The sequence below is a fragment of the Bubalus kerabau genome, chromosome 20 (assembly GCF_029407905.1).
Source record: "Bubalus kerabau isolate K-KA32 ecotype Philippines breed swamp buffalo chromosome 20, PCC_UOA_SB_1v2, whole genome shotgun sequence".
NCBI classification, from domain to species: domain Eukaryota; kingdom Metazoa; phylum Chordata; class Mammalia; order Artiodactyla; family Bovidae; genus Bubalus; species Bubalus kerabau.
This window is the reverse complement of record NC_073643.1, coordinates 40,166,546-40,192,225: the sequence shown is the minus strand read 5'-3', so window position 1 is coordinate 40,192,225 and position 25,680 is coordinate 40,166,546. Positions and strand designations below refer to the sequence as shown.

The 25,680-nt window shown below is 41.4% G+C and overlaps 1 protein-coding gene across 7 annotated transcripts in view; it reads right to left on the bottom strand.

Annotated features, from left to right (window-relative positions):
* CADPS (calcium dependent secretion activator) overlaps nt 1-25,414 on the bottom strand; it is a 474,061-nt gene extending 448,647 nt beyond the window's left edge. For all 7 annotated transcript variants that reach the window (XM_055558508.1, XM_055558510.1, XM_055558511.1 and 4 more), the window contains exon 1: nt 24,436-25,414. In XM_055558508.1, the coding sequence (XP_055414483.1) occupies nt 24,436-24,879 (444 nt within the window). In that variant the 5' untranslated portion in view covers nt 24,880-25,414. The remainder of the gene's footprint in view (nt 1-24,435) is intronic.
* Between the last annotated feature and the right edge of the window lie 266 nt (nt 25,415-25,680).

Here is a 25,680-nt window from a genome sequence, read left to right as displayed (position 1 = left end):
CCCAATTTTACTTAAAATTTATAACTATTTATTTGCTGACTTTTTCATGTAAGGTTACAATTTTGCCTTTATGTGCAGGTTTCACATCCTCATTAATTTGCACAGTATATGGGTTATGATTTCCATTTTTATTTCTTTAAAGAGGAATAAAAATTAAGGAAACTGCAAAGCAATCTGACCAAAAAACCCTTTAGATACCTACGAATTTTCCACCAAAATTGTACTGTAATTTTGCCCAACTACAGTTCAATGACATTTTTCAGATGTAATTCAAACTTCCCAGAGGAATCAACTTAGATAAAATAAACAGACTATCTTTTGTTTTTAAAATCATAGCTCATTAAGTTAAATAACATCTAATTGAATATGGGATTATAATAACTACTGAAACTAGCCTAAACAGGTTTGGGAAACACAATTACTCTTGATGAAAAAATATCTCAGTTGATAGGGGCACAAGTGTATTAGAGAGCAGCCTAATAGACTTGAGCACCTTTGCTTTGCAGAGTGAATAGAGAGGTTAGGTTAATGCAAGGAGTCATCTAAGAGTGCTCAACTAATAAATGTTAGGGCTGAATTATAGATAAATTTTACAATAAATATTTGGGCATATATGTTGAAAAAACATATTAAGAAGCTGAGGTACATCAAAATATTTGAATTAATGCAGAGAGTTTCTTAGTTCTTAGACAGGATTACTCCATGTCATAAAGATGTCAGCATTCCCTACATTAATCTATAGATACAATGGAATTTCAATTAAAATCCAAATGATCCTTTATTTTAAAACTGACAGAATCAGTAAATAATATTTTCCCAAAGGGGAAAAAATATCCAGAAGACACAGGGATATTCTGAAAAGTGTAATAAAAGGAACTGCTTGTTAATATATCCTAAACTGTATCATAATGCTATGATAGTAGTGGTGATGGTACAGGATGGGAAAGATTAATGACTTTCTACCCACAGAACAAAAATAAAACCAAATATTCTTATGAATGTAGTGCTTTTTTAAAGAGGTAATTAACCGGTGAGCAAATAGATTATTTAATATATGATGTTGAGACAATTGGCTAGTTCTTTGTAAACAAAACAAAGTGGGTTTCATATTTCATTTATTAAAGCATTATACATTTCAGATGAGTCAAAATTGTAAAGGCAAAAAGTGAAACCATGACAGTAGTAGAAGAACACAGTATCAACAGTTTTATAATCTTTAGGTTAAAGAGGGTACTTCTTTTCATGAAACCCAGAAACCATAAAGGGGAAAACTGGACAGATTCCACTGCATTAAAAAACTTCTGTTTAGCTAAACATAAAGAGGCCAAAAACATAACAAGTAAACATAAAAAAAGTCTAACAACAAATGACAAAACATAAACTGCACATATATGACAAAGTGTTAAGACTATTGAAATAGAGCTTTTTAAAACAAATAATAAATAGAAAAATGAATGGAATGTAAGAGAGAATTTTAAAAGACAAAATACAAACAGGCAATAAGCATGTAAAGAGGAAATGCAGATACAAAATTTTGAAAATCATCCATCTAGTTGATAAAATTGAATGAAAAATAATATCTGGTTTTAATATGGGGAATCAGACATGCTCATGTACCCCTCATGGAGGTATAAATATTTACAGATGGTTTGGAAGCTAGTAACAAACTGGAAATAAACGTACTCTTTGTATTAAGTGCATACACATTTGGAGAAGTGTGGAAAGATATATATACAAACATACTGAAGAATGATTATAGAAGCAAGAAACAGAAATCAATAGACAACCTGTTGAATAAATTATGGTTCATCCATAAACTGGATTGCTACAAGCCATTTAGAAGAACACTTACATTTACTGACATGGAAAGGTTTTCTTTCCATATTTGTCCTTCAAAAAAGCAAGTTGCGAAACATCATAGAATTACTGCTTGTATACAAAATATATGGAGGGAGGAGCCTGGTAGGCTACAGTCCATGGAGTCACAAAGAGTTGGACACGACTGAGCGACTTTACTCACTCACTCACAAAATATATATAAAATATTGATCTCCTTTTCTATGTCTCTATGTAGATAATATATTTTGTGTATAGAGTGGATGTTTTTGAGTGGTGAAATAAGGAGGTTACTTTTAGTTCTAATTTATGTATTTTCTTATTTTATTTTTCTGTAATAAACATGTTTTAATTTTATTTACAGAAAAGTATGTAAACTAGTTAACTTAAGTCAGACTGAAAGTGAAAGTGAATGTGTTAGTAGCTCAACTGTCTCTGACTCTTTGCAACCCATGCAACCCATGGACTATACCAGGCTCCTCTGTCCATGGAATTTCCAGGGAAGAACACTGGAGTGGGTTGCCATTCCTTTCTCCAGGGGATCTCCCCAACCCAACGATTGAACCCAGGTCGCCCACAATGTAGGCAGATTCTTTACCATTTGAGCTACCCAGGAAGCCCACTGAATTCACTTTATCATTTTAATTATAATACAAGTTAACCCTGTTGTAAGACATGATTTATATCTAATCAACAACCTTATTTTTGGCCCAAATATATCTGGAGTTAGAAGGAAGTAATTCTTATTTTACTTCTCACATGGCAAATAGGATTTCATTTCTACTTATGACTGAAGCAAAATAAATCTGAGAGTTAAGGGCTGAAAATTTGAGTCCTGAAATTCCTGTTTTGAAGAGAAATGTAGCATGGATACACTAGTTTTGGCCATAACTCAAAATTACTTACAGAATAAGAGAATTTACTACATTATTGGAAGTTCAGATGAAACACAGTCTCCAGGTCTAACCTAATGTTGTTGCCTATTAGAAGGCTGAGCACCGAAGAATTGATGCTTTTGAACTGTGGTGTTGGAGAAGACTCTTGAGAGTCCCTTGGACTGCAAGGAGATCCAACCAGTCCATTCTGAAGGAGATCAGCCCTGGGATTTCTTTGAAAGGAATGATGCTGAAGCTGAAACTCCAGTACTTTGGCCACCTCATGCGAAGAGTTGACTCATTGGAAAAGACTCTGATGCTGGGAGGGATTGGGGGCAGGAGGAGAAGGGGACGACAGAGGATGAGATGGCTGGATGGCATCACTGACTCAATGGACGTGAGTCTGAGTGAACTCCGGGAGTTGGTGATGGACAGGGAGGCCTGGCGTGCTGCGATTCATGGGGTCGCAAAGAGTTGGACACGACTGAGCGACTGATCTGATCTGATTACTATCATTAGAAACTCAACTTATTTCCATATCTCAATTATTTTACTCTTTTTAACTTTGGCTTTAGACTAAAATGGGTCTTCTCATGTTTCTTTATTGCAACTTTTTTTTAAACTGATGTGTAGTTGATTTACGATGTGTTAGTTTCAGGTGTACAGCAAAGTGATTCCTGTGTGTATATCTATGCATACATGTAACATCTTCCAATCATCTGTTGATAGATGTTTAGGTTGACAGATGCTTTGGTTCTTTCCATGTCTTGGCTATTGTAAATGTATTGCAATGAACACTGGGGTGCATGTATGTTTTCAAATTACAGTTTTTTCCAGGTTTATATCCAGGAGTGGGATTTCAGGATCATACGGTAACTATTTTTAGCTTTTTAAGGAACCTCCATACTGTTTTCCATAGTGGCTGTACCAATTTACATTCCCACCAATCTTTCACCAGACTCATCAAGAAAGAAAAAAAAAAGTGTGTGTGGGGGGGTGTGGTGGAGAAGGGAGAGGGCACAAATCAATAAAATTGGAAATGAAAAAGAAGTTTCAACCAACACCACAGAAATATAAAGGATCAACAGACCACCACAAGTAATTATACACCAATAAAATGGGCAATCTAGAAAAAATGGACACATTCTTAGAAAGTTAGAATCTACCAAGACTGAACCAGGAGTAAAATATTAATAGTTCAATTACAATTACTGAAACTGAATCTGTGATTTAAAAACTACCAAAAAGCAGGAGTCCAGAACTAGACGGCTTCACAGGAGGATTCTATCAAATACTGAGAGAAAAGTTAACACCTATCTTTCTGAAACTATTCCAAGAAATTGCAGGGGAAGGAATACTTCTGAACTTCTTTTATGAGGCCATGATCACCCTGATACCAAAATCAAAGATATCACAAAAAGAGAAAATTATAGGCCAATATCACTAATGAACACAAACACAAAAATCCTCAACAAAATACAAGCAAACCGATTCCAACAATATAGTAAAAGGACCATACACCATGATCAAGTGGGATTTACCCCAAGGATGCAAGCTTTTTTCAATATCCACAAATCAATCAGTGTGACACACCATATTAATAAATTAAAGAATAAAAACCATATGATCAAAAAAAATTATGACCATCTCAGTAGATGCAGAATGACTTTTTGATAAAATACAACATTCATTTATGATTAAAAACTCCAGAAAGTGGGCACAGAGGTAACATAACTTCAACATAATGAAGTCCACGTATGACGAACCCACAGTTAACATCATACTCAACAGTGAAAAGCTGAAAGCATTTCCTCTAAGGTCAGGAACAAGACAAGGATATGTACTCTCACCACTTCTAGTCAACATAATTTTTGAAGTCTTAGCCACAGCAATCAAAGAAATGAAAGGAATCCAAATTGAAAAAAACAATATAAAAGTGCCACTGTTTGCAGATGATATGGTAACTATACATAGAAAATCCTAAAGATGCTACCAGAGAACTACTAGAGCTCATCATGAATTCAGTAAAGTTTCAGGACATAAAATTAATACATAGAAATCTGTTGCGTTTTTATACACTGGCAACAAAAGATCAGAAAGAAAAATTAAGAAAATAATTCCATTCCTCATGGTTCTAAGTTGGCTCCCAGTAGCAAGATGACCCGTGCTTCCTTGGTATGTCAATCAAAAGAAGAGGAGTAAAACTTTTCTCCCAAGCATGAGTGAGTGAGTGAAGTTGCCCAGTCGTGTCCGACTCTTTACAACCCCATGAAATGTAGCCTACCAGGCTCCTCCATCCATGGGATTTTCCAGGCAAGAATACTGGAGTGGGTTGCCATTTCCTTCTCCAGGAGATCTTCCCCACCCAGGGATTGAACCTGGGTCTCCCGCATTGTAGACAGACACTTAACCGTCTGAGCCACCAGGGAAGTGGAACGTAAGTCCTTACTTTAGTCTGATTGGATCAACTTAAGTCACATGGTCACTCTCACTCATGAGCCAACCACATTTCCAGTACAGTACCATGTGTCAATTGGCTTGCATCTACAAATCTGCATCTATTCCTGATGCTAGGAATGGGGAAAAATAATTACCTAAAACCCTGTAATTCTGCTTGGCTTTGGGTCATGAAGAACAAGTATGTAACCAATATTGCCCACTAAAAATGACAATTTGGCATACTGACAAGGTACAACTGAAAATTTCATTTGAATTATCTCTATGGGTTGATCACATTGATTAAATTTACTATATAATTTGAGGGATTATCACATCACTTTAATGATATGTTTTGCTTAAATGAGTTTGGGGTCAGGAAACAAGTGTAAATTTTCACTCAAATTAACATAAATTTCTCATTTTGCTACTGTCCTCAAGAAATCTGGCATTTTAGGTAGGCAGGTAAATTTGGTGTAATTAAAATCAAAATAAATTACTGCATTCTCTAAATATCTCTGTTGCTATCACATGTAAATCCTAGGAATGAACTTCTTTTGTTCCAAAATCATAGCTCAATGACAAAAGATAACATTTAGTAATAGATTTTGCTAGAACAAAGAATATGCCAGAGGATAGTGATTAAAGAAATCATTATACAAAAGCATTTGGATGAGTACACAAAACAGAAATACAGAGTTCTTACTGTGAGTGGAAAAGATGAAATATTCTAGATCATAAATCACCCTGAATTTTGGTGTATACAGTATGTAGCATGTTAAATTGGTTTTCTTTTCCATCAAGTCTTTTTGAACACAGTCGTTTATTGCCAGGTCATAAGCAGTAAACTACGTAAACGAAGATCATGGCATCCGGTCCCATCACTTCATGGCAAATAGATGGGGAAACAGTGACAGACTTTATTTTCTTGGGCTCCAAAATCACTGCAGATGGTGACTGCTGCCATGAAATTAAAAGACACTTGCTTCTTGGAAGAAAAGTTTTGACCAACCTAGACAGTGCATTAAAAAGCAGACATTACTTTGCCGACAAAGGTCTGTCTAGTCAAAGCTAAGGTTTTTCAGCAGTATTGCATGGATGTGAGAGTTGGACTATAAAGAAAGCTGAGCACCGAAGAATTGATGCTTTTGAACTGTGGTGTTAGAGAAGACTCTTGAGAGTCCCTTGGACTTCGAGGAGATCCAACCAGTCCATCCTAAAGGAAATCAGTCCTGAATATTCATTGAAGGCCTGATGCTGAAGCCAAAGCTCCAATACTTTGGCCACCAGATACGAAGAACTGACTCATTTGAAAGGACCCTGATGCTGGGAAAGATTGAAGGCAGGAGGAGAAGGGGATGACAGAGGATGAAATGGGTGGATGGCATCACCAACCCGATGGAGGTGAGTTTGAGCAAGCTCCAGGAGTTGGTAATGGACAGGGAGGCCTGGCGTGCTGCAGTCCATGGGGTCGCAGAGTCAGACACGACTGAGCAACTGAACTGAACTGAAGCAGTAAACAGATACTTCATTTAGCATAATATTTAACTTATGCTGCAGCATATCTACATTTGTTTCTTTAATGAAAATGGATGGTCTTCTATACACAGATAAACAGAGGTGAGATTAGGTGACTATGTTTTACCCCCTGTAAAGAGTTCAACATAGCCTTATGACTCAAATCCTAATCAAATACTGACTAAAAGACAGCTTTGAGAAATGGAAGGAAAAATAGGAAAAGCTCTTTGGACCCAGCAACAGATTGACAGTTGTTTAGAACTACGGCTTCAGTGGGATGGGGGTGGGGTGGGGGAAGTGGGCCTCTTAATAAAATAAAACAAGTACAAATCGTAACCAGTGTCTGTTTCCTCTGAAGGTCTATAATGCTGAATCATAATATATAGCGGTACTGTTATACATAATATACAACAGTACTAGGCTGCCTGTGGCAAGTAGATAGTAGAAAGAAATCCTCTTCTTTTCTCCATTGCCAGGCAAACAGGAAAGCTGGCAAATGATGTGGGTCTACTGACAAAGCTCATGGGAAGCTATTTCTAACCTGGCCATGGAAAAATGCTTGAGCAATCATGTCTTTTGCAAATAAGACATTCTGCTTGTGCTGACATTGTTCCTTGGAACATCTGAATTTTCAACTGCCTTATGGGAAAATTTATCGTGTTAAGACAAGCCTAAGGCCAATTACCCTCCATTTGGCAACTGCTCAGATGTCTGCATTACCTGTAATGGGCTCTAGGCTGCCTATCAAATAAAGAACACACAAAGACTACTAGTATTCAGAGTTAACCACCACGTGGTCCCAATCTACCTTTCCAACCTTACACCTTGTATGTACTGTCTGCTCTCGCTTTCTGAGGCTTATGTGTCTTAGCTCATGCTCCCCGCTAGAATATCTATTCTCACGTCTCCCCATATTCAAATACTACCTATTCCTCAGGTGCAGTGCAACCTCCTCCAGGAAGCCCACTCTGATTCTCTGGTAATTAATTCTCTGGTGGTATTCCGAAGCCTAGATGATGTAAGAACCTGGTGACCCAGCAATACCTGAATTGTAACTTGGACCAAAGTCACCTATCTTGGAGGAGAGTTATACACACAGATAATGACAAATGGAAAATACAATCCTTCTTTATTACCAGAACCTCTCAATTGCTCAGTCGTGTCCAATTCTTTGCAGCCCCATAGACTGAGGCCCACCAGGTTCCTCCGTCAGTGGAATTTTCCAGGCAAGAACACTAGAGCAGGTTGCCATTTTATACTCTAAAGGATCTTCCTGAACTAGGGATTGAACCCGTTATCTTTTGAATCTCCTGCATTGCCAGGTGAGTTCTTTACCACTAGTGCCACGTGGAAAGCCACTTCACCCCAGTATTTGAATATGGGGAGACATGAGAATAGATCTCAAAGGAAATGTATTGCCTCCAACGTAAAACCAAAATGGAAAATTTAAATTAATAAATGTTTAGTTAAATTTCCACCTCCAAATGTCTGTCAACCTCATTCATGGTTAAATTTCAGTTCGGTTCAGTCACTCAATCATGTCGGACTCTTTGCGACCCCATGAATCACAGCACACCAGGCTTCCTTGTCCATTGCCAACTCCTGGAGTCCACTCCAATTCATGTCCATGGAGTCGGTGATACCATCCAACCATGACATCCTCTGTCATCCCCTTCTCCTCCTGCCCTCAATCTTTCCCAGCATCAGGGTCTTTTCAAATGAGTTAGTTCTTCGCATCAGGTGGCCAAAGTAATGAAGTTTCAGCTTCAGCATCAGTCCTTCCAATGAATATTCAGGACTGATTTCTTTTAGGATGGACTGGTTGGATCTCCTTGCAGTCCAATGGACTCACAAGAGTCTTCCCCAACACCACAGTTCAAAAGCATCAATTCTTCAGTGCTCAGCTTCCTTTATAGTCCAACTCTCACATCCATACATGACTACTGGAAAAACCACAGCCTTGACTAGATGGACCTTTGTTGTCAAAGTAATGTGTCTGCTTTTTAATATGCTGTCTAGGTTGGTCATAACTTTCCTTCCAAGGAGTAAGCGTCTTTCAATTTCATGGCTGCAGTCACCATCTGCAGTGATTTGGGAGCCCCAAAAAATAAAGTCTGTCATGGTTTCCACTGTTTTCCCATCTATTTGCCATGAAGTGATGAGACTGGATGCCATGATCTTAGTTTTCTGAAAGTTGAGTTTTAAGCCAACTTTTTCACTCTCCTCTTTCATCAAGAGGCTCTTTAGTTCTTCCTCCCTTTCTGCCATAAGGGTGGTATCATCTGCATATCTGAGGTTATTGATACTTCTCCCAGCAATCTTGATTCCAGCTTGTGCTTCATCCAGTCCAGCATTTCTTATGATGTACTCTGTATATAAGTTAAATAAGCAGGGTGACAATATACAGCCTTGACATACTCCTTTTCCCATTTGGAACTAGTCTGTTGTTCCATGTCCAGTTCTAACTGTTGCTTCCTGACCTGCATACAGATTTCTCAAGAGGCAGGTCAAGTGGTCTGGTATTCCCATCTCTTTCAGAATTTTCGTTTGTGATGACCTACACAGTCAAAGCTTTTGGTATAGTCAATAAGGCAGAAATAGATGTTTTTCTGGTAATCCAGTGGATGTTGGCAATTTGGTCTCTGGTTCCTCTGCCTTTTCTAAAACCAGCTTGAACATCTGGAATTTCATGGTTCACATACTGTTGAAGCCTGGCTTGGAGAATTTTCAGCATTACTTTACTAATGTGTAAGATGAGTGCAATTGTACAGTAGTTTGAGCATTCTTTGGCATTGCCTTTCTTTGGGATTGGAATGAAAACTGACCTTTTCCAGTCCTATGACCACTGCTGAGTTGTCCAGAAGTGGCCACAGGACTGGTTAAATTTAGAGCTCATAAAATACTGCTACAATGAAAAACAATTGGTGATTTTTTTTTTCAGTTTTCCAGAGCTCCTATGAAGATACTATGATTCCTGAGAAATCATAGTCATGTGTTAACCTCATACAGACAAAGAGTTTCAAAAACTGAAAATAAAATTATATTATTTCATAATCAAAAAAGATGAGTGCATGCTGGATGTGAGGTACATTTAATGTATTTGTCATGAAACTTTCTAAATGTGTGAGTCAAAAATCACATTGACGCTCCAAAGTCTGTACTGGTCCAGTTTGTACTTAGGGTGACTCTAAGTCCGACTCTGTGGTGAGAAAACCCTAGATGCATTCAGGAGGCCCAGATTGGTGTTCTATGGTTCTGTCCAACCAGTAGGACATCTTTGGACCCCCCTCCCACTCCAAAACAGGGTTATAGGATATATACTCGTCCTACACAAAAAGGTTGTTTTAAAGAATAAACAGGATTACCTCAGTGAACTTGCTATAAATGGTAGAGAAAGTGTACTACTCTAAATACCCATGAATTCAACAATCATAAATTCATGCTTTAAGTATTTGCTGAGCATCTATTATAGGTATGCACATCTACCAGACACTGGGGGATACTAAATGAAATCTCTGTAGCATCAGGTGAGAGAAACAGGTACCCACTGAAGTAAGATGTGCCCAGTGCCATAATATGATTAAAATAGCACAAGGTTAAGAGCTCTGACCAGAGTCAGACTGTCTGGGCCCAATCCAGCTCTACCTCTTACTAAATGTGTGACCTAAGACAAGTTTCTCTACTCTGCCTCCCGGTTTCCTCATTGTAAGGTTAAGAGGAACAGTATCTATCTTATCAGGAATAAATGAGATACAACCTTATAACTTTATAGAACAGTGAGTATACAGGGTAAACATCCAATAAATAGTCACTATTTGTTCCTGTTTTTAATGCCTAAATGCTGTCATCTACCTAGGAGTGTGATGGGCAAAATGGGAAGGGCCTTTTAAGCTAGAAGAAGAGCGTGTACAAAAGACAGTATCACAAAAGAGCATGCAACAATGCAGGGATGTTAAGGGCTTAACACATTATCGACTGGAAACATTTTACAGCCATGGTGTTAGTTTCTGCAAATATTCCCTGCCAATAATTGTTAATACAGGCTGAAGCCAAGGGTGTACACAGAATTGCAGGAGTTGAGGCTGGATGGGAAGGGAGGATCCAGTTATGCCATGCAAGTGAGTTCAGAGTGGATCCTGTATAGGCAAAGGAAAGCCACAGAAGCATTCTAAGCAGGAAAAGGACATGACTAGGTGTGCTTCAGAATGACCACTGTGAATGGAAGGAGGACAAGCAAGCAAGCAGAAGGAATAGTTAAAATGTTATTGTAAAAGTCCATGCAAATCATCATGAGGGTCCAAAGCACAGCACCAGTGATAAAGGTGAAGGAGAAAGAGATGAAAAGTTTATTAACTGGAACATCAATAGGATGAAGTTATGTGCTTCGGCCTTGAATAGTTTGGTTATACAGCAGCAATAGAACTGTACGCCAGAACTCTAAGAAAATTAATTTATCCTGAGTTAGAAAGTAGAGCTGCAAAGAGTCTTGGTGAGACATTCAACTGTTGACTAGTCTGAGGATATCCTAGGGGAGGTGTGACGGAGGTTAGTGCTCTTCCAAGTTTAATGTGTAGGTCTGTGCCATTTGTGAACTGCTCATGATTGGTCTGCACCAAGATAAAGTGCTAGTACTGGAAATAATACATCAACTTCATCGTGCGTCAGTTCAGTTCAGCCGACAAATTTTTGCAGCAAGACTTTCTTGAAGAAAGCAGTAAGCTGATTTACATTCTAGTGCAAGTTCCTTATCTCCCCGTGGACCTGTGACAAAGCACTGACTACCTGCGCCAGTGTGAGACCACCCCTTCAGCAATACTGATGTATGGATTAGACATTTGGTGAGAGGTGTGTCCTGGAGCTCCAGATGTGAGAATGGAAGTATAGAGATCATCAGTGGCAAGGTGGCTTAAACAACAGAAATTTACCGTCTTACAGCTGTTGGCAGGGTCAGCATCTTCTGAGCACTCAGTGAAGAACATACTTCATGCCTGTACCCTAGCTTCTGGCCATCCTTGGTGTTCCTTGCCTGTAGAAGAGTCACTCCAATCTCTGTGTTCCTCTTCACATGGTGTTCTCCCTGTGTGCTTCCTCTATGTCCAAATTTCTCCATTCAATAGGATACCAGTCATCATGGATTAGGGTCCACTCTAAGTTTTAAGTTTTAAGCTGGCTTAAAACTCAACATTCAAAAAACAAAGATCATGGCATTTGGTCTCATTACTTCATGGCAAATTGATGGGTAAAAAGTAACAGTGTCAGATTTCATTTTCTTGGGCTCCAAAATCACTGTGGACGGTGACTGCTGCCACAAAGTTAAAAGACGCTTGCTCTTTGGAAGAAGAGCTATTACAAACCTTAGACTGTGTATTAAAAAGCAGAGACATCACTTTGCCAACAAAGGTCCGTACAGTCAAAGCTATCGTTTTCCCAGTAGTCATGTATGGATGTGAGAATTGGACCATAAAGAAGGCTGGATGCTGAAGAATTGATGCTTTCAAACTGTGGTGTTGGAAAAGACTCTTGAGAGTCCCTTGGACAGCAAGGAGATCCAACCAGTCCATCCTAAAGGAAATCAACCCTGAATATTCATTGGAAGGACTAATGCTGAAGCTGAAACTCCGATACTTTGGCCACCTGATGCGAAGAGCTGATTGACTGGAAAGACCCTGATGCTTGGAAAGATTGAGGGCAGGAGGAGAAAGGGGCAACAGAGGACAAAATGGTTGGATGGTATCACTGACTCAATGGACATGAGTTTGAGCAAACTGAGGGAGATGGAAACTCAGGGAACTCTGGCCTGCTGCAGTTCATGGCATCAGAGTCAGACATGACTCAGTGACTGAACAACAATGACGACTTCATCTTAACTAATTACATCTACAAAGACCTTATTTCCAAATAAGGTCCCACTATGAGGTACTGCAGGTTAGGATTTCAACATATGGATTTTTGGGGAGACATAATCAAGCCATAAAGACAGTCAAGGATGGAGATGTGAAAAACACTAAGATTCGGATGCTCACCATATACTGCCTTACATTATGAGCTCTGTTTCTTGCGGATGTACTTCAACATCTCAAACAGATTGATAGGTTCTTAGAAACCAGGAAGGTTGTCTGAAATGTCTTTCCATATTTTGCCTGCAGGATTTAGTGAATATCTTGTATGTAGAAGTGGCACAAAACAATGCCGTCTGATGATGTATAACAAACAAAAATTGAATATGGAAGAGCCCCCAAGAGCTGTTTTGAACACAGTATGTTGTGACATTCGCTGCCTTATAGACAACAGTTGCTGTACTTGTCAGAAAAATAACCGAAGGAGATGTTCAAGATATAATTTAACTCATTTGCTTAAACAACTCTATGCCTACCATCCACACCAAAAGGCTGTTCTGCATGGGCAACAGAAGGCATAATTATTTGCAAGATTTTTCAATGTTTTCCCTTTGCTTTCTTCAGTCACACAGTAGCTTCTCTGTAGCACTGTGCACATTTGCCAAAATCCCATTGTCTTTCTGAAAGCAGTATAGCCTCTAGAGGGTTTGAAACTTAGCCTATGCTCCCCCAAAACTTAGTGATTAAAAAAAGAAGTTAACTGCAAAGTTATCTGAGAACTTTCCTACTTCATGAAATGGTCGTGAAACACACAGGCTGATATTTTCCTCCCATAGGCTACAGAGGACATCAATATATTATCAGTTTATTCAGTATCTCTCAATTTTAGAAGGATAGCCAGAATCTTGAAACACTTGGAGGCCTGATGATTCAATTTATTTTTCAAGACTCTCAGATGTTTACTCTGCTTGTTTAAATGAAAGGAATGGCTTAGCAAAGATAATTTTCCCTTTGATTAGTGAAAAGCATCAGGAAAATCCACACCTAAGCAGTTTTACTTTACAGATATTTCACACCCATCTTATATTTTTATTACCTCATCCAATATACAAAAACACTAGAGTCATTATTTATTTACATGCTAACTATACTCAAAAAGGACTTTGGACAGCATACAATGACAGAGAGAGTAGAGCCAAAATCCCATAAAAGATGGAAAAGAAGCATATTTACTTGCATCTAAATATGTAGAACTTGGATTCTATTATGTAATTCTGACAATATTGAGATTGAATATTTTCAACAGCCTAACTTTCTCTAGTACTGCTGACTACTCATTAATTTTTTCCCCCTCAGAAAGAATTAAGTCAAATAAGACATATGCCCAATATGTTAGTTCTCAACTTGGCTTACGATTTGGCCACTTAAACACACCCTATGGTGATTCAGCATCTGTCTGCAATGCAGGAGACCCGGGTTCAATTCCTGGGTTGGGAAGATCCCCTGGAGAAGGAAATGGCAACCCACTCCAGTGCCCTTGCCTGGAAAATCCCATGGATGGAGAAGCCTGGTAGGCTACAGTCCATGGAGTTGCAAAGAGTCAGACATGAATGAGCGATTTTCACTTCACACCTGGTGATTCAAGTTCAACTGAGATTCAGTCACTATGAGAAATTCCTAATTGTTTATGGTCTTTGAAAGAAAACTTTCCTCTATAACAGATCTAGAAATTTGTCAGTTGTTGGTATAAATAAACCAGACTAGGGAGACAATTGATGGTATGTTTCTACAACATAAATTATTTTGAAAACATGGAATAATTGGCTTACCCTCCATGCTTTCCAATAGCGATATATTGTACTCTCAACCTCATCTACTCTATAGACGATGCTGTAATGGTAACCATTTATTCCTGGGTCTCCTTATCATATCAATAAGGATAATGATCATGAGGATTATAGCAATACTGAATATAAGGCATACTATGATCAGCACTTCACATACAGTCCTTTCACAGATTAAAAAAAAAAAACAACACGAAATTGTATATATCAAAATAGCGATAAGAAGAACACTTATGTACTACTCACCACATGCCAGGCATTGTTCTAAGAGCTTTACTATATTAGCTCACTTACTTTTCACAAGAACTTAATGATGGAGACACCATTACTATTCCTACTTTATTGATGAGTAAACTGAGCCACAGAGTGTTTAAGTAAGTTGCCCCAAATCACAGAGCCTGCTTGGGGTATATCCAGAAGAGCAAACATAGGCATTCAACTTTCAGAATCTATGCTCTTTCCTGCACTATACATCATATGTCAAAAGCAACGGCCAGGCTTTAAATCACTGACTGACTTCCATCACCTTTTCTTTGCCTGCTAACAACAGAGAAGTAATTCTTTCACATGCTTGGATGGACAAATGAAAAAATAATAAGGTAATTCTGACTGTCAGCCCTCCAATTCTGCAGAAACTATAAATCTGATCCCAACGGAGAAACACCTGCCAGAGACAGGTAACACAGAGTTCCAAATTCTAGATCTTTTTCTTGGATGCATTACAGAAGCAAGGGTCAGACCATCAATATTAGAGCAGCAATTGCAAGAAGAGACAGTGTTGGAAAGAACCAGCTTGCTGCTGTCCTACCAATCAAATTTCTATGATGTTCCTCTTAGAACAAGCATACTTTATTTATTTAAAGTGATTAACATTCCATTAGTTAAGTGAAGACTGATAGTCTTATTTCTGTTGCTTTTTGCAGATTCATTAAAAACTCAGCTCAGCTTTGCTATGTTTTCCAGTTATAAGAGGAGCCAGAAACACAAATTTTTACATGTAATATCCTGACAGTTTTAAATGTTGAGAATGAATTCAAAATTTTGAAAAATATACTGTAGACAAAAATATACTTTCAGTCCATTTCATCCCATAAACTGAATCTCTTGCATGGTCTGTAGCCTTGTAATCTTTTAAGATTTAATCTCCTCAACGAAAAACACAAAGTGAACTCTAACTTCTTCTCAAATTCTTTGAAGACAATGTCTTATTTTATAATGTCAAAACATACCAAATTCAAAATTTTAATGAAATTATGTCTTGATAATGAGTGACCTCATTGCCCAGAAAGAAATATCAACTATTATATATCAAATATTATATACAAAGGTGACAGTGGAGGTTATTTGAGGGTTCCCTATCCCCTCTTCATAAGGCAGATGTAGAAATTATCCCAAAGACAGACAATGACTTTCCTGCAATCGGTGGTTTACTAGTGGTAGAGTTTAAGCTCAAACACAGGTTTCAATACATAACCTTTCTTCTCATCAATCAGCTTTCTTCATTGTTAAGGAAGTTATTTGAACTCCTAGATCCAGCCATGACTGCACCTTGCCCTGGATTTTTAAATTACATGCACCAATAAACCTTTCCTGTCCCCTTATTTTCCTATTGATGTAGCCACTTCAGTTGGGTTTCTGTCTTTTAGAACCAAAAGAATGGGATGATTAATCCCAGAAACAGTGACTCCCTTCTACAATCCTCCTACATCATGCTCTTCTCCTAACTGGAATACCTGCCTTTCCTTATGGTTACACAAATCATGCAAAATTTTTAAGACCTGGTGAAACTGAGCAGGATCCCATGGGGTCCTGGATACAGAAGGCTTTCTGTGCCCAGCTCCCTGTCCCGTGCAAAGTGCACCCCCTTTCTTGTTTGTATGAAACAGGCTTCAGCCTCCAGGATTCTCCTGGAGTTCCAAGGGGTAAAGTTCTAATCAAGGAAGCGATGGGATGCAGATACAAAGGAGGACCAGTCAAGAAACAATAGTGTAGCCTTGGGACAGGAGCCTGCCTCAAAGGATATATAGAACAATATCTTTCAGCTCTTCTACAGAAACAGAGCCTCACAATAAATGGAAGATGTTAACTACCTGATGAAACAATCTTCATTCCAGAGAAAAAGGTCAGGAGATCACCTGAGGCCAGATTAACGCCCTGCACACACCCTGTTCTTTATTGGCAACCACATCTTGAACCACTGCTCTAAAACTCATCAAATTCCTCTAGGTTGGAATATGCAGTTTTGAAGGGGACAAGTCCACTGTGTCCCCCTTGCTTGGCAAAGCAATAAATCTATTCCTTTCTACTTCACCCCGAACTCTGTCTCCGAGATTCAATTTAGCACCAGTGCACAGAGGCGGAGTTTTTGCTATTACTCACCCTAGTCTACTTCCCCCATGAAGATTTTTACTACTACTATATTCAATCCTGTATGTGTGCATGCACGTGCACACACAGGTGCGTACTCTCTCTCCCCTTCTCCTACTTTAGTATTTGTAACCCAGTCCAGTTCCAGTTCAGTCGCTAAGTCATGTCTGACTCTTTGCAACCCCCTGAACCACAGCACGCCAGGCTTCACTGTCCATCACCAACTCCCGGAGTCCACTCAAACCCATGTCCATTGAGTCGGTGATGCCATCCAGCCATCTCATCCTCTGTCGTCCCCTTCTCCTCCTGCCCTCAATCTTTCCAGCATCAGGGTCTTTTCCAATGAGTCAGCTCTTCACATCAGGTGGCCAAAGTATTGGAGTTTCAGCTTCAGCATCAATCCTTCCAATGAACACCCAGGACTGACCTCCTTTAGGATGGACTGGTTGGATCTCCTTGCAGATCAAGGGACTCTCAAGAGTCTTCTCCAACACCACAGTTCAAAAGCATCAATTCTTCGGCAGCATCTTACAATTAAACACTACCTTATTCTCAATTTATCTGACATTTTCCAAACTAGAACAGAAACTCCCCAATCCAGAATCATACCTCACAACTATCTTCCAGTTCTTCACAAAGCCTGGGAAAATATTTGGTGCAATGAATAACTGGTCTTTCTTAGAACTTGGTCTAAGTAAGTAAAACACCCCTGATGATTCCAACTTAAGTTGTATAAACACTTGGCCCCAAATACTGGCTATATTTTAATGTAACAGCCTATGGTTATGTATTAAGTTTGCTTTTGAAGGAAAAAGACCTTGGAATTATTTGACTTTTACCACTTTTAACAGTACGGTTTTTCAGGAATGAAAGATTTAATTTCCTGTTGTTCAGTCCAGTTTTAGGGAAGCAAAAGGCTATTCCAAGTGTGTAATGAGGCAAGAACTTCTCTTATTACTTTTTTGGTTTTCTGTATCTTCAAAATGTCTCTTCTAGTACCAGTGCATAACAGTTCCTGCCCACTGCACCAAGAAGATTGGGGGTTGGGGGGAAATGCCAAAAAGCAAATTTAAAGAATTCAATCCTTTTCCTGAAGAAGAGAAAAACATAATTCTTTTTGAAGGAATCCTGTTTGAACAGTCATTTCAGTTCAGTTCAGTCGCTCAGTCATGTCTGACTCTTTGCAACCCCATGAATCGCAGCACACCAGGTCTCCCTGTCCATCACCAACTCCCGGAGTCCACTCAGACTCATGTCCATCGAGTCAGTGATGCCATCCAGCCATCTCATCCTCTGTTGTCCCCTTCTCCTCCTGCCCCCAACCCCTCCCAGCATCAGAGTCTTTTCCAGTTTTCTCAAAAGGTGAAAATATTTTAATTTTTAAAATGCAAATTGTATGTTGCATTAACAATGCAACCCTTCAGATAGTTGAAGAGTAACCTAAGTGCCTCAAAGCATATCTGAATGAATGAATCACCACTATTGATTTAAAATACACACACACTCAGACATATTTAGTAACCTAGCACTTGGTCTTAAATTTTATGAAAGTTATGGGCTTTTGAGTCATAACTGAACAACAAAGTCAAAGAAGTTAATGAATAAAGATGGAATTTCTCTGGCTAACAGTGACTCAACTTTAGCCATAATTTTAGAGCAAAATATAAGCTGAATCACATGGAAATGAGTAACTTGATGACTAGACCAAATGTGTTGTAAGTTCAAGTCCTCTTGAATGAGGAATTCACATAGAAAAGATACAACTTTAGCATTGCCCCTTTCTCTCATCATATATTGGGTTGGCCAAAAGTTCCTTTCAAGTTTTCTATAAGATGGTACAGAAAAACTTGAAAGAACTTTTGGCCAACCCAGTACATACAGGTGGCGGTGGTGTTTAGTTGCCCAGTTGTGTTCAAGTCTTTCGACCCCATGGATGGCAGCATGCCAGGCCTCCCTATCCCTCACCATCTCCCGAAGTTTGCCCAAGTTCATGTCCATTGCATTGGTGATGCCATGATGTGTATTTATGTGTATGTGATGTGCCTGTGCGTGTATGTGAACACAGGTGATGCAGTGGTAAAGAATCCACCTATCAACGCAGGAGACGCAAGACAGATGGGTTCGATCCCTGGGTCAGAAAGACCTCCTGTAGTAGGAAATGGCAACCCACTCCAGTATTCTTGCCTGGAAACCTTCAAAGACAGAAGAGCCTGGCAGGCTACAGTTCATCAGGTTGCAGAGTTGGACATGACTGAGCACACACACACACAATACATACAGACACACATGTATACACACCTACATATGCACCCATAATTCATTCTGGACATCTGTAATCCAGGCATTACAAACAGTTCCTAGCCAAGTTAAAACAAAAACAGGTCATGTCAGTTTACACATTACACAGAATTGTTTACAGTGCCTGCTTTTACATTCCCTCAGGAACATCTATAAGTAGGTAGTTCACATGAGGCAGCCACTCATCATCATTACTACGTGATTTAGAAACATATGGTGTAACTCTGTCATGCCAGCTTCTAGGTATTCACTCTAGCATTCTGACAAAAAAGAGGAAAAAAAAAGCTCAGAACTGTTTTTCAAATTATCATTTATCAGCTGCTAAAACATACATTGTGACAGCCTGATGACTCGGTTTTTGTTGTGGTCATAAATTATCATTACCAACATGCTATATTTAGATTTACAGTAGTACAAGGAAAATGTACCTACAAATGATAACATATTGAAATTTAGCAAGACCCTGTGCAGTTTCTGGGTATAAATCCTTTCTGTGTTCACCCATTTCTTTTTTGTAGGAAATAGACTTTATGTAACCTCCAGGACCTCCCCTGTGTTCCAAAGAGCAGGTTCAAACCCGTGCTAATCAGAAAAGAGAGGGGATGCAGAGACAAGGGAGCTGCAGTCAAGAAACAATGGAGCCTTGGGTCACAGGTACTGGTTCCTCCTCAAAATATATCGATAGGATGGCTCAGGGATAAAGAATCTGCTTGCCAATGAAGGAGCTGCGGGTTCAACTCCTCATCCAGGAAGATCCCCTGGAGAAGGAAACGGCAACCCACTCCACTATTCTTGCCTGGGAAATCCTGTGAACAGAGGAGCTTGGCAGGCTACACTCCACAGGGTCTCAAAGAGTCAGACACGACTGAGCACACACACAGGCAACACTGTCTTTGAGCTCTTTTGGAGAACTAAAGCCCCCACCCAGGCCGGGAATGGCAACTTCAGGCTGAGGCAAGATTCCCAGAGTACCACCCTGTTAACTTGTCACCAACCAATCAGAGGAAAGTCACACAGTGTGCAGCCTTCACCCTAAATTCTGCCTATAAAAATCTTTTCCAAAGCCATCGGGGAGCTCAGGGGTTTTGAGCTTGAGCCACTGGTTCTCTTTGGCTGGTCCTGCAATAAACCTTTCTCTGCTCTAAACTCTGACATTTGGTTTATTTGACTTCACTGTACATCAGGCACATGACCTTATTCGCTGACAATATTTTTACATAGTTTGTTTCAAATCCCTTCTTTTAACTGGAAAGACTGAAAACCTAGGCATTCTCTTTCCCAGTAAAAGTGAAGCCTAAGTAATTAACTATCAGAATGATCCAGCAATGGCATCTTTTCCCTCTGTTCCTTCCCAATTGTTCTTTTGAGCTAAAAAAAATTTTTTTTCCAGCTCAAAGTATATAGAAAGACTGACAACAGTCTGCTCTTAAGATTTACCAGCTACCATCTCTCTCCTTCATGAGTGAGTGAGTGGAAGTCACTCAGTCATGCCCGACTCTTTGTGATCCCATGGACTGTAGCCTGCCAGACTCCTCTGTCCATGGGATTCTCCAGGCAAGAATACTGGAGTGGGTAGCCGTTCCCTTCTCCAAGTGATCTTCCCAACCCAGGGATCGAACCAGGGTCTCCTACATTGCAGATGGCTTTTTTTACCAGCTGAGCTACCAGGGAAGCCCTTTCTCTCCTCCGTACTCTTTATGAAATTAGTACTTAAAGAATTGTTTTCCCCTTGTTGATTTTTTTGGATAGGTGTTCAAAGTGGAAGCGGCAGGTCTCTCTCAACTCAAATAGAAATAATCCTGAGTCAAGAAGTACGCTAGACATGTTGTCAGGATGCTAGCCTTCTATTTTTCATTTAGAATACTTCTGGCCAGTGTTGCATATTAAGAAGATAGGATTTGAAATCAGAGAACCCCATGCCTAAATTCCCACTCTCTCATCTGTCTACATAGTGCTTTAGGCAAATTAGAAAACCTCAATGAGTCTCAGTTTTCTTTTCTAAAGATGGGGATGGTCATCCTTACATTACTACTAACTAAAATCTATGGTGTATTTAAATGTCCTTAGTTTCTACCTAACTTCCTATTTCTGTTCTTAGATCATTTTAAGTTCTCTTCATAATTCCTACATTGTTAATGATGAGAAGAACATAAAATGATCTAGGAATGGAAATAGGTAGTTAGGTAAAACAAAGGACATTTAAATAAATGACAGATTTTAGCAAACAAGGTATAGCTATTGGTTCTTTAATTGTACAACAAGTACCCATACTGCTAACCGCTACTGCTAAGTCACTTACTTCAGTCGTGTCTGACTCTATGCGACCCCAGAGACGGCAGCCCACCAGGCTGCCCCATCCCTGGCACTCTCCAGGTAAGAACACTGGAGTGGGTTGCCATTTCCTTCTCCAATGTATGAAAGTGAAAAGTGAAAGGGAAGTCGCTCAGTTGTGTCCAACTCTTAGTGACCCCATGGACTGCAGCCCACCAGGCTTCTCCATCCATGGGATTTTTCAGGCAAGAGTACTGGAGTGGGGTGCCATTGCCTTCTCCGAGTACCCATACTACTATAAGATAATTATAGAGGAAAACTATCTGGGTTGTATGGGAACTTTCTATACTATTTTCTCAACTTTTCAGTAAATCTAAGATTCTCCTTAAAAGAAGTCCACTTTTAAAAAATGACTTAAAGTAAGTGCCCTGCCCTCAGCAAGTACTTAAAAAAACAGGAGCCAATGTTACTATTATCAAGTAAACTAGCTGGTTTCCTAAAGTTTATTAAACTCTGTATCATATGGTCTTCCTCCACCCCAACTTTATTGGGATATAATTGACATACAACACTGTGTAACTTTAAGGTATACAGCACAGTGATTTGACAATATGATCTTTCCTTTTTCCCAATTTAGCAATTGCTTTTCATAAGCAGTTCTCTCTGCCCCAGCCCTTATCACTCTATTCACTTTCTCTACATCATTTTTCCTCTTTTTCTAGTTCATCCATTTCTTTTCTACAAACTCATGTTTACTTTACACCTAGTTTTTATTTCTCCAAGACTAATTCAATCTTATTTCTCTGCTTTAAGTTTGGCCTCCATGATTATGCAAACTTTTACTTTCAATGATGGCTCCTTAAAAAAAAAAAAAAAAAAAAAAAGTTCATGCTTTCTACTTAGAGAAAAATAGCAGAACACTTTTCTTTTTTTTTTTTTCTCCCAAAAAGGCACCAAACACAAAGATATAGTATTGGGGAAAGCTTGTTTTTTTTGTAATAAAGAGAGAGATATTCAGCGTACCAATATAGACAACAGCCAGGAGGCAGCTTTGCCGGGATATGTATTTAGTCTGCTGCAACAACTAAAAATAGTTTGACCAAATGCCAGTGTTATCAATCTGTCCTGGAGTCCCTCTGATATTAAGGTCATGTGTAAAAACACACCTTACTTGTCCCTCAACCACAGCTTTGAATGGATCTGGGTAAAACATACCAGATCAGATCAGAAAAACCAGCCTCCTGACGCTCTTTCTCAGGTGGCTGAAGCTTCTGTCTAGAAGACCTGGGTCTTTATGAGAATGGATTTGTTTTCCCATTCTGGTGCTGGATTTCAGCCTGTATTTGAAGGACAGAGCTAGAGAGCCTTTTGACTAATAAAGGGAAGTTTGTTTCTTAACTTTTCTTCAAGTGGCAACAGCTTTTCATTAACAAAGGAACAGGACTTCTTTAGTGGGTGCCATTATTAATGGGAGAGATTTTGGAAATGGAATTTCCCCTGCTATAAAGACACAATTACCGAAATAATTTCAACCTGAAGCTTGAAATACCAGGCCCTGTGAACCCAAGCCTCAACCTTAAAAGACTATCCAAAAACTTTTACGGTTCTGAAAATACTTTTGCTCTAGGATAGTTCAAAATGCACATGGAAAAAGCAAGGAGCCACTGATGAGGGAGTGGGGCAGGGGGGATTAAGCAAGGAGTGTGTAGCCCACCTGTTCTTTCTCAACCAGGAAATCAATTTTATCTTTAATAAAACTGATAACCAAGCTTGTGATAGCTGAAATAAATCATCACTTCTGGGTGGTTTGTGTACATACACATGCAAAACAAACAGAGAAATCTGTGCTAACTCAAGATAAGGCTGGATAAATATAGGAAAACCTAACACTCTACTCCAGGCAACATATAAATCAGTCTTAAATGGCAACAACCCAGAAATTCTCTATTTTAAGAAACTGGTCTCAGTAACCTCTGAGGGGGTTAGAGCTGGCTTTAATCGCCCCTCACACCGCCCCTCTGGGGGCTTCACTGACTTCTCTGTTAGTTCAGCTGTGGCAGTCTCATCTAAAAAGACAGAATGGGATGCTAACTTGCTTCACAACTCACTCCAGATGAGTACCCGACTCCTCTTCTGGTCCACCACCCTCGACTTGCATTAACTAATCCCTCCTTTCTCTGGCTGGAGAACAGCGGATAGAAATAGGCACTTTTTTCACATCAAAGGCAGCCCGGAACCTTCTTAGCCTTACCCCAACCTCAGACACAAAAAGCTTTTTGATGCTTATAATTGCAAGGCTTTTTCCAGCTGCACTTTTTCAAGCTAGTAGTGGCAGGGCTTGAAGGGCCTAGGAGAGCCAGAAGGTGGCGGCGAAGTCACCTTGGGAAAAGAAGGGGGTCAAAGAGAGAAACATAGAGGGGCTGACCCAGGGAGAAGGAGCAGGTGTGCCTGCCCCTGCTCTGGGGTGAGTGAGCAAGGGCAAGGGACATTGGAAGGAAGCCCAGCCAGAGTGAAGCGGTGTCCCGAGGACCCCCAAGTCGACCCTAATCTGTGATCATCTGACCCGGGTGGAGGGAGGAGGGTGCCCTTCGCAGTGTCACAGGAAGCTTCGCTTTCTGTGTTCGCTTTCTCCCGCCTGCCCCTGCGGTGGCTCTCTGCCGGGGTTAGCCTGAGCGCGGCTCGGAGGCGCTCCACTTGCTCCGTACCGGAGCCCCCACCTACAGGGCGCCCCTGCCCGCCCTGCGCACGCCCAGGAGGGCGGGCCGGGAGTTGAGCGCAGCCGCCGGCCGCTCGAGAGTGCTGAGAGCCCGGCAAGCGAGCCAGGCCTCTATGGGAGCCGCCGGCTGCGAGTCACTCTACGAACCTCCCGGGCCACAAAGCAGAACTTGCCCGCCTCGCTCCCCAGCAGGGAGGCCCAGGCACAGGGTGCTGCGCTCCAGGACCCTTGCTGGTCCTGGGCAGCTCCTGGTGCACTCCGAGCTGGGCTAGGCGAGGCCTGGCCGCGGAGAGGGGGGCCTTGTAACCCCTTCCCTGGGGCGCGGTCTCCTCCTCCTACAGCTCCTCCTCGCCAGCTGCGCCGCCAGCTCCCATTGTTCGCCCCGCCCGCCTGGCAACGTCCCGGCTCTACTCTCTGGGCCTCCCAGGCGCACCTACCTTCTGCTGCCGGCGAGCCATGTCGGTGGGTTGCTTGGCGTTGAAGGGGTAGGCGATGCAGCGCATCACGAACACATAGAGCTGCAGCCTCTTCTTCCTCTCCTCCTCTTCCTTCTGCAGCCGCTCCAACTCCTCCTTCTCTTTCTCGCTCACCACCGACGGGCTAGGGCTGGAGGGTCGGCCGCCACCGGCGCGGCTGCTAGGCTGCAGCCCCCCGGCCCCGCCGCCGCTGCTCGCGCCGCTGCCCCCGCCGCCGCCGGCGCCCATCCCGGCCCCGGCGCCGACCCCGCCGCCGCCCCCCAGCCCGGCGCCGCCGCCCGAGCCCTCGCTGGTGCGGCTGGGAGACAGGCGCGCGCCGGACGCGGCCGAGCCGAGCACCTCCTTGCCGCTCTCCTCCTCCACGATCTCATCCGATTCCTCTTCGCTGGATGAAGGGTCCAGCATGGTGGCGCCTGGGGAGGAGGGGTCCCTGGAGCCCCTGGCTTGGGGTGCAAAAGGTGGGGGGCGCCGAAGGCAGCTGGGGGTCGGCTCTCCCGGATGGCCGCTTCTCCCCAAATCAGGGAGCAAGCGCGCTGCTGCTTAGCCTCAGCCTCGGCCGCGGAGACTGCTTCCTCCGCCCGGCGTTCGAGAGCTGGGCTCTGACCCAGGCGGAGGAGGGGAGGGGAGAGGTGCGTCCGAGGACCGAAAGTGGGCAAAGGAGGGAGTCAATTGCGAGCCCCGAGCCCACAGCAGGATGCCATCTGCAGCCGCTGAAGGAGGCGCCTCCAGAAAAGATGCCGAGTGTTGCAAGCTGTCGATGCAGCCTAGAGCCGAAGAGGCATCTTGCCGATTGGGGAGGGAGCGGCGCTTACGTGTTTATTGGCTTAACTCTCCCGTGTCCGCAGCATAAAGGGCGGCTGCAGCGGACTGGAGCCGGAAGAGCGCGGAGCGTCCCCAAAGTCTCAGAGCTTCCGTAGTGATCCCAATGCTTTCCCGTCCTCCTCACTCCCACCCCGTTGTGGCTGATTTCCTCCTTGATGCCCAGCCCTCCTGGTTTCAACCTCTCTCCCCGTCCCGCGAACAAAAAGTTCTTGGGAGAGGAGGAAATAAATCAATCATTGATGACTTTTTGTCAGCGAATAGTTGACAAAAGCAGACTTTTTGTCAGCTGTTGGACACACTAAATTCAGAGATCTCACTGAGATGAAGTCGGCGAGATGTTATACACAAAAGAAAGGCTATTTCCTATAACCAGCTTTCCTCACA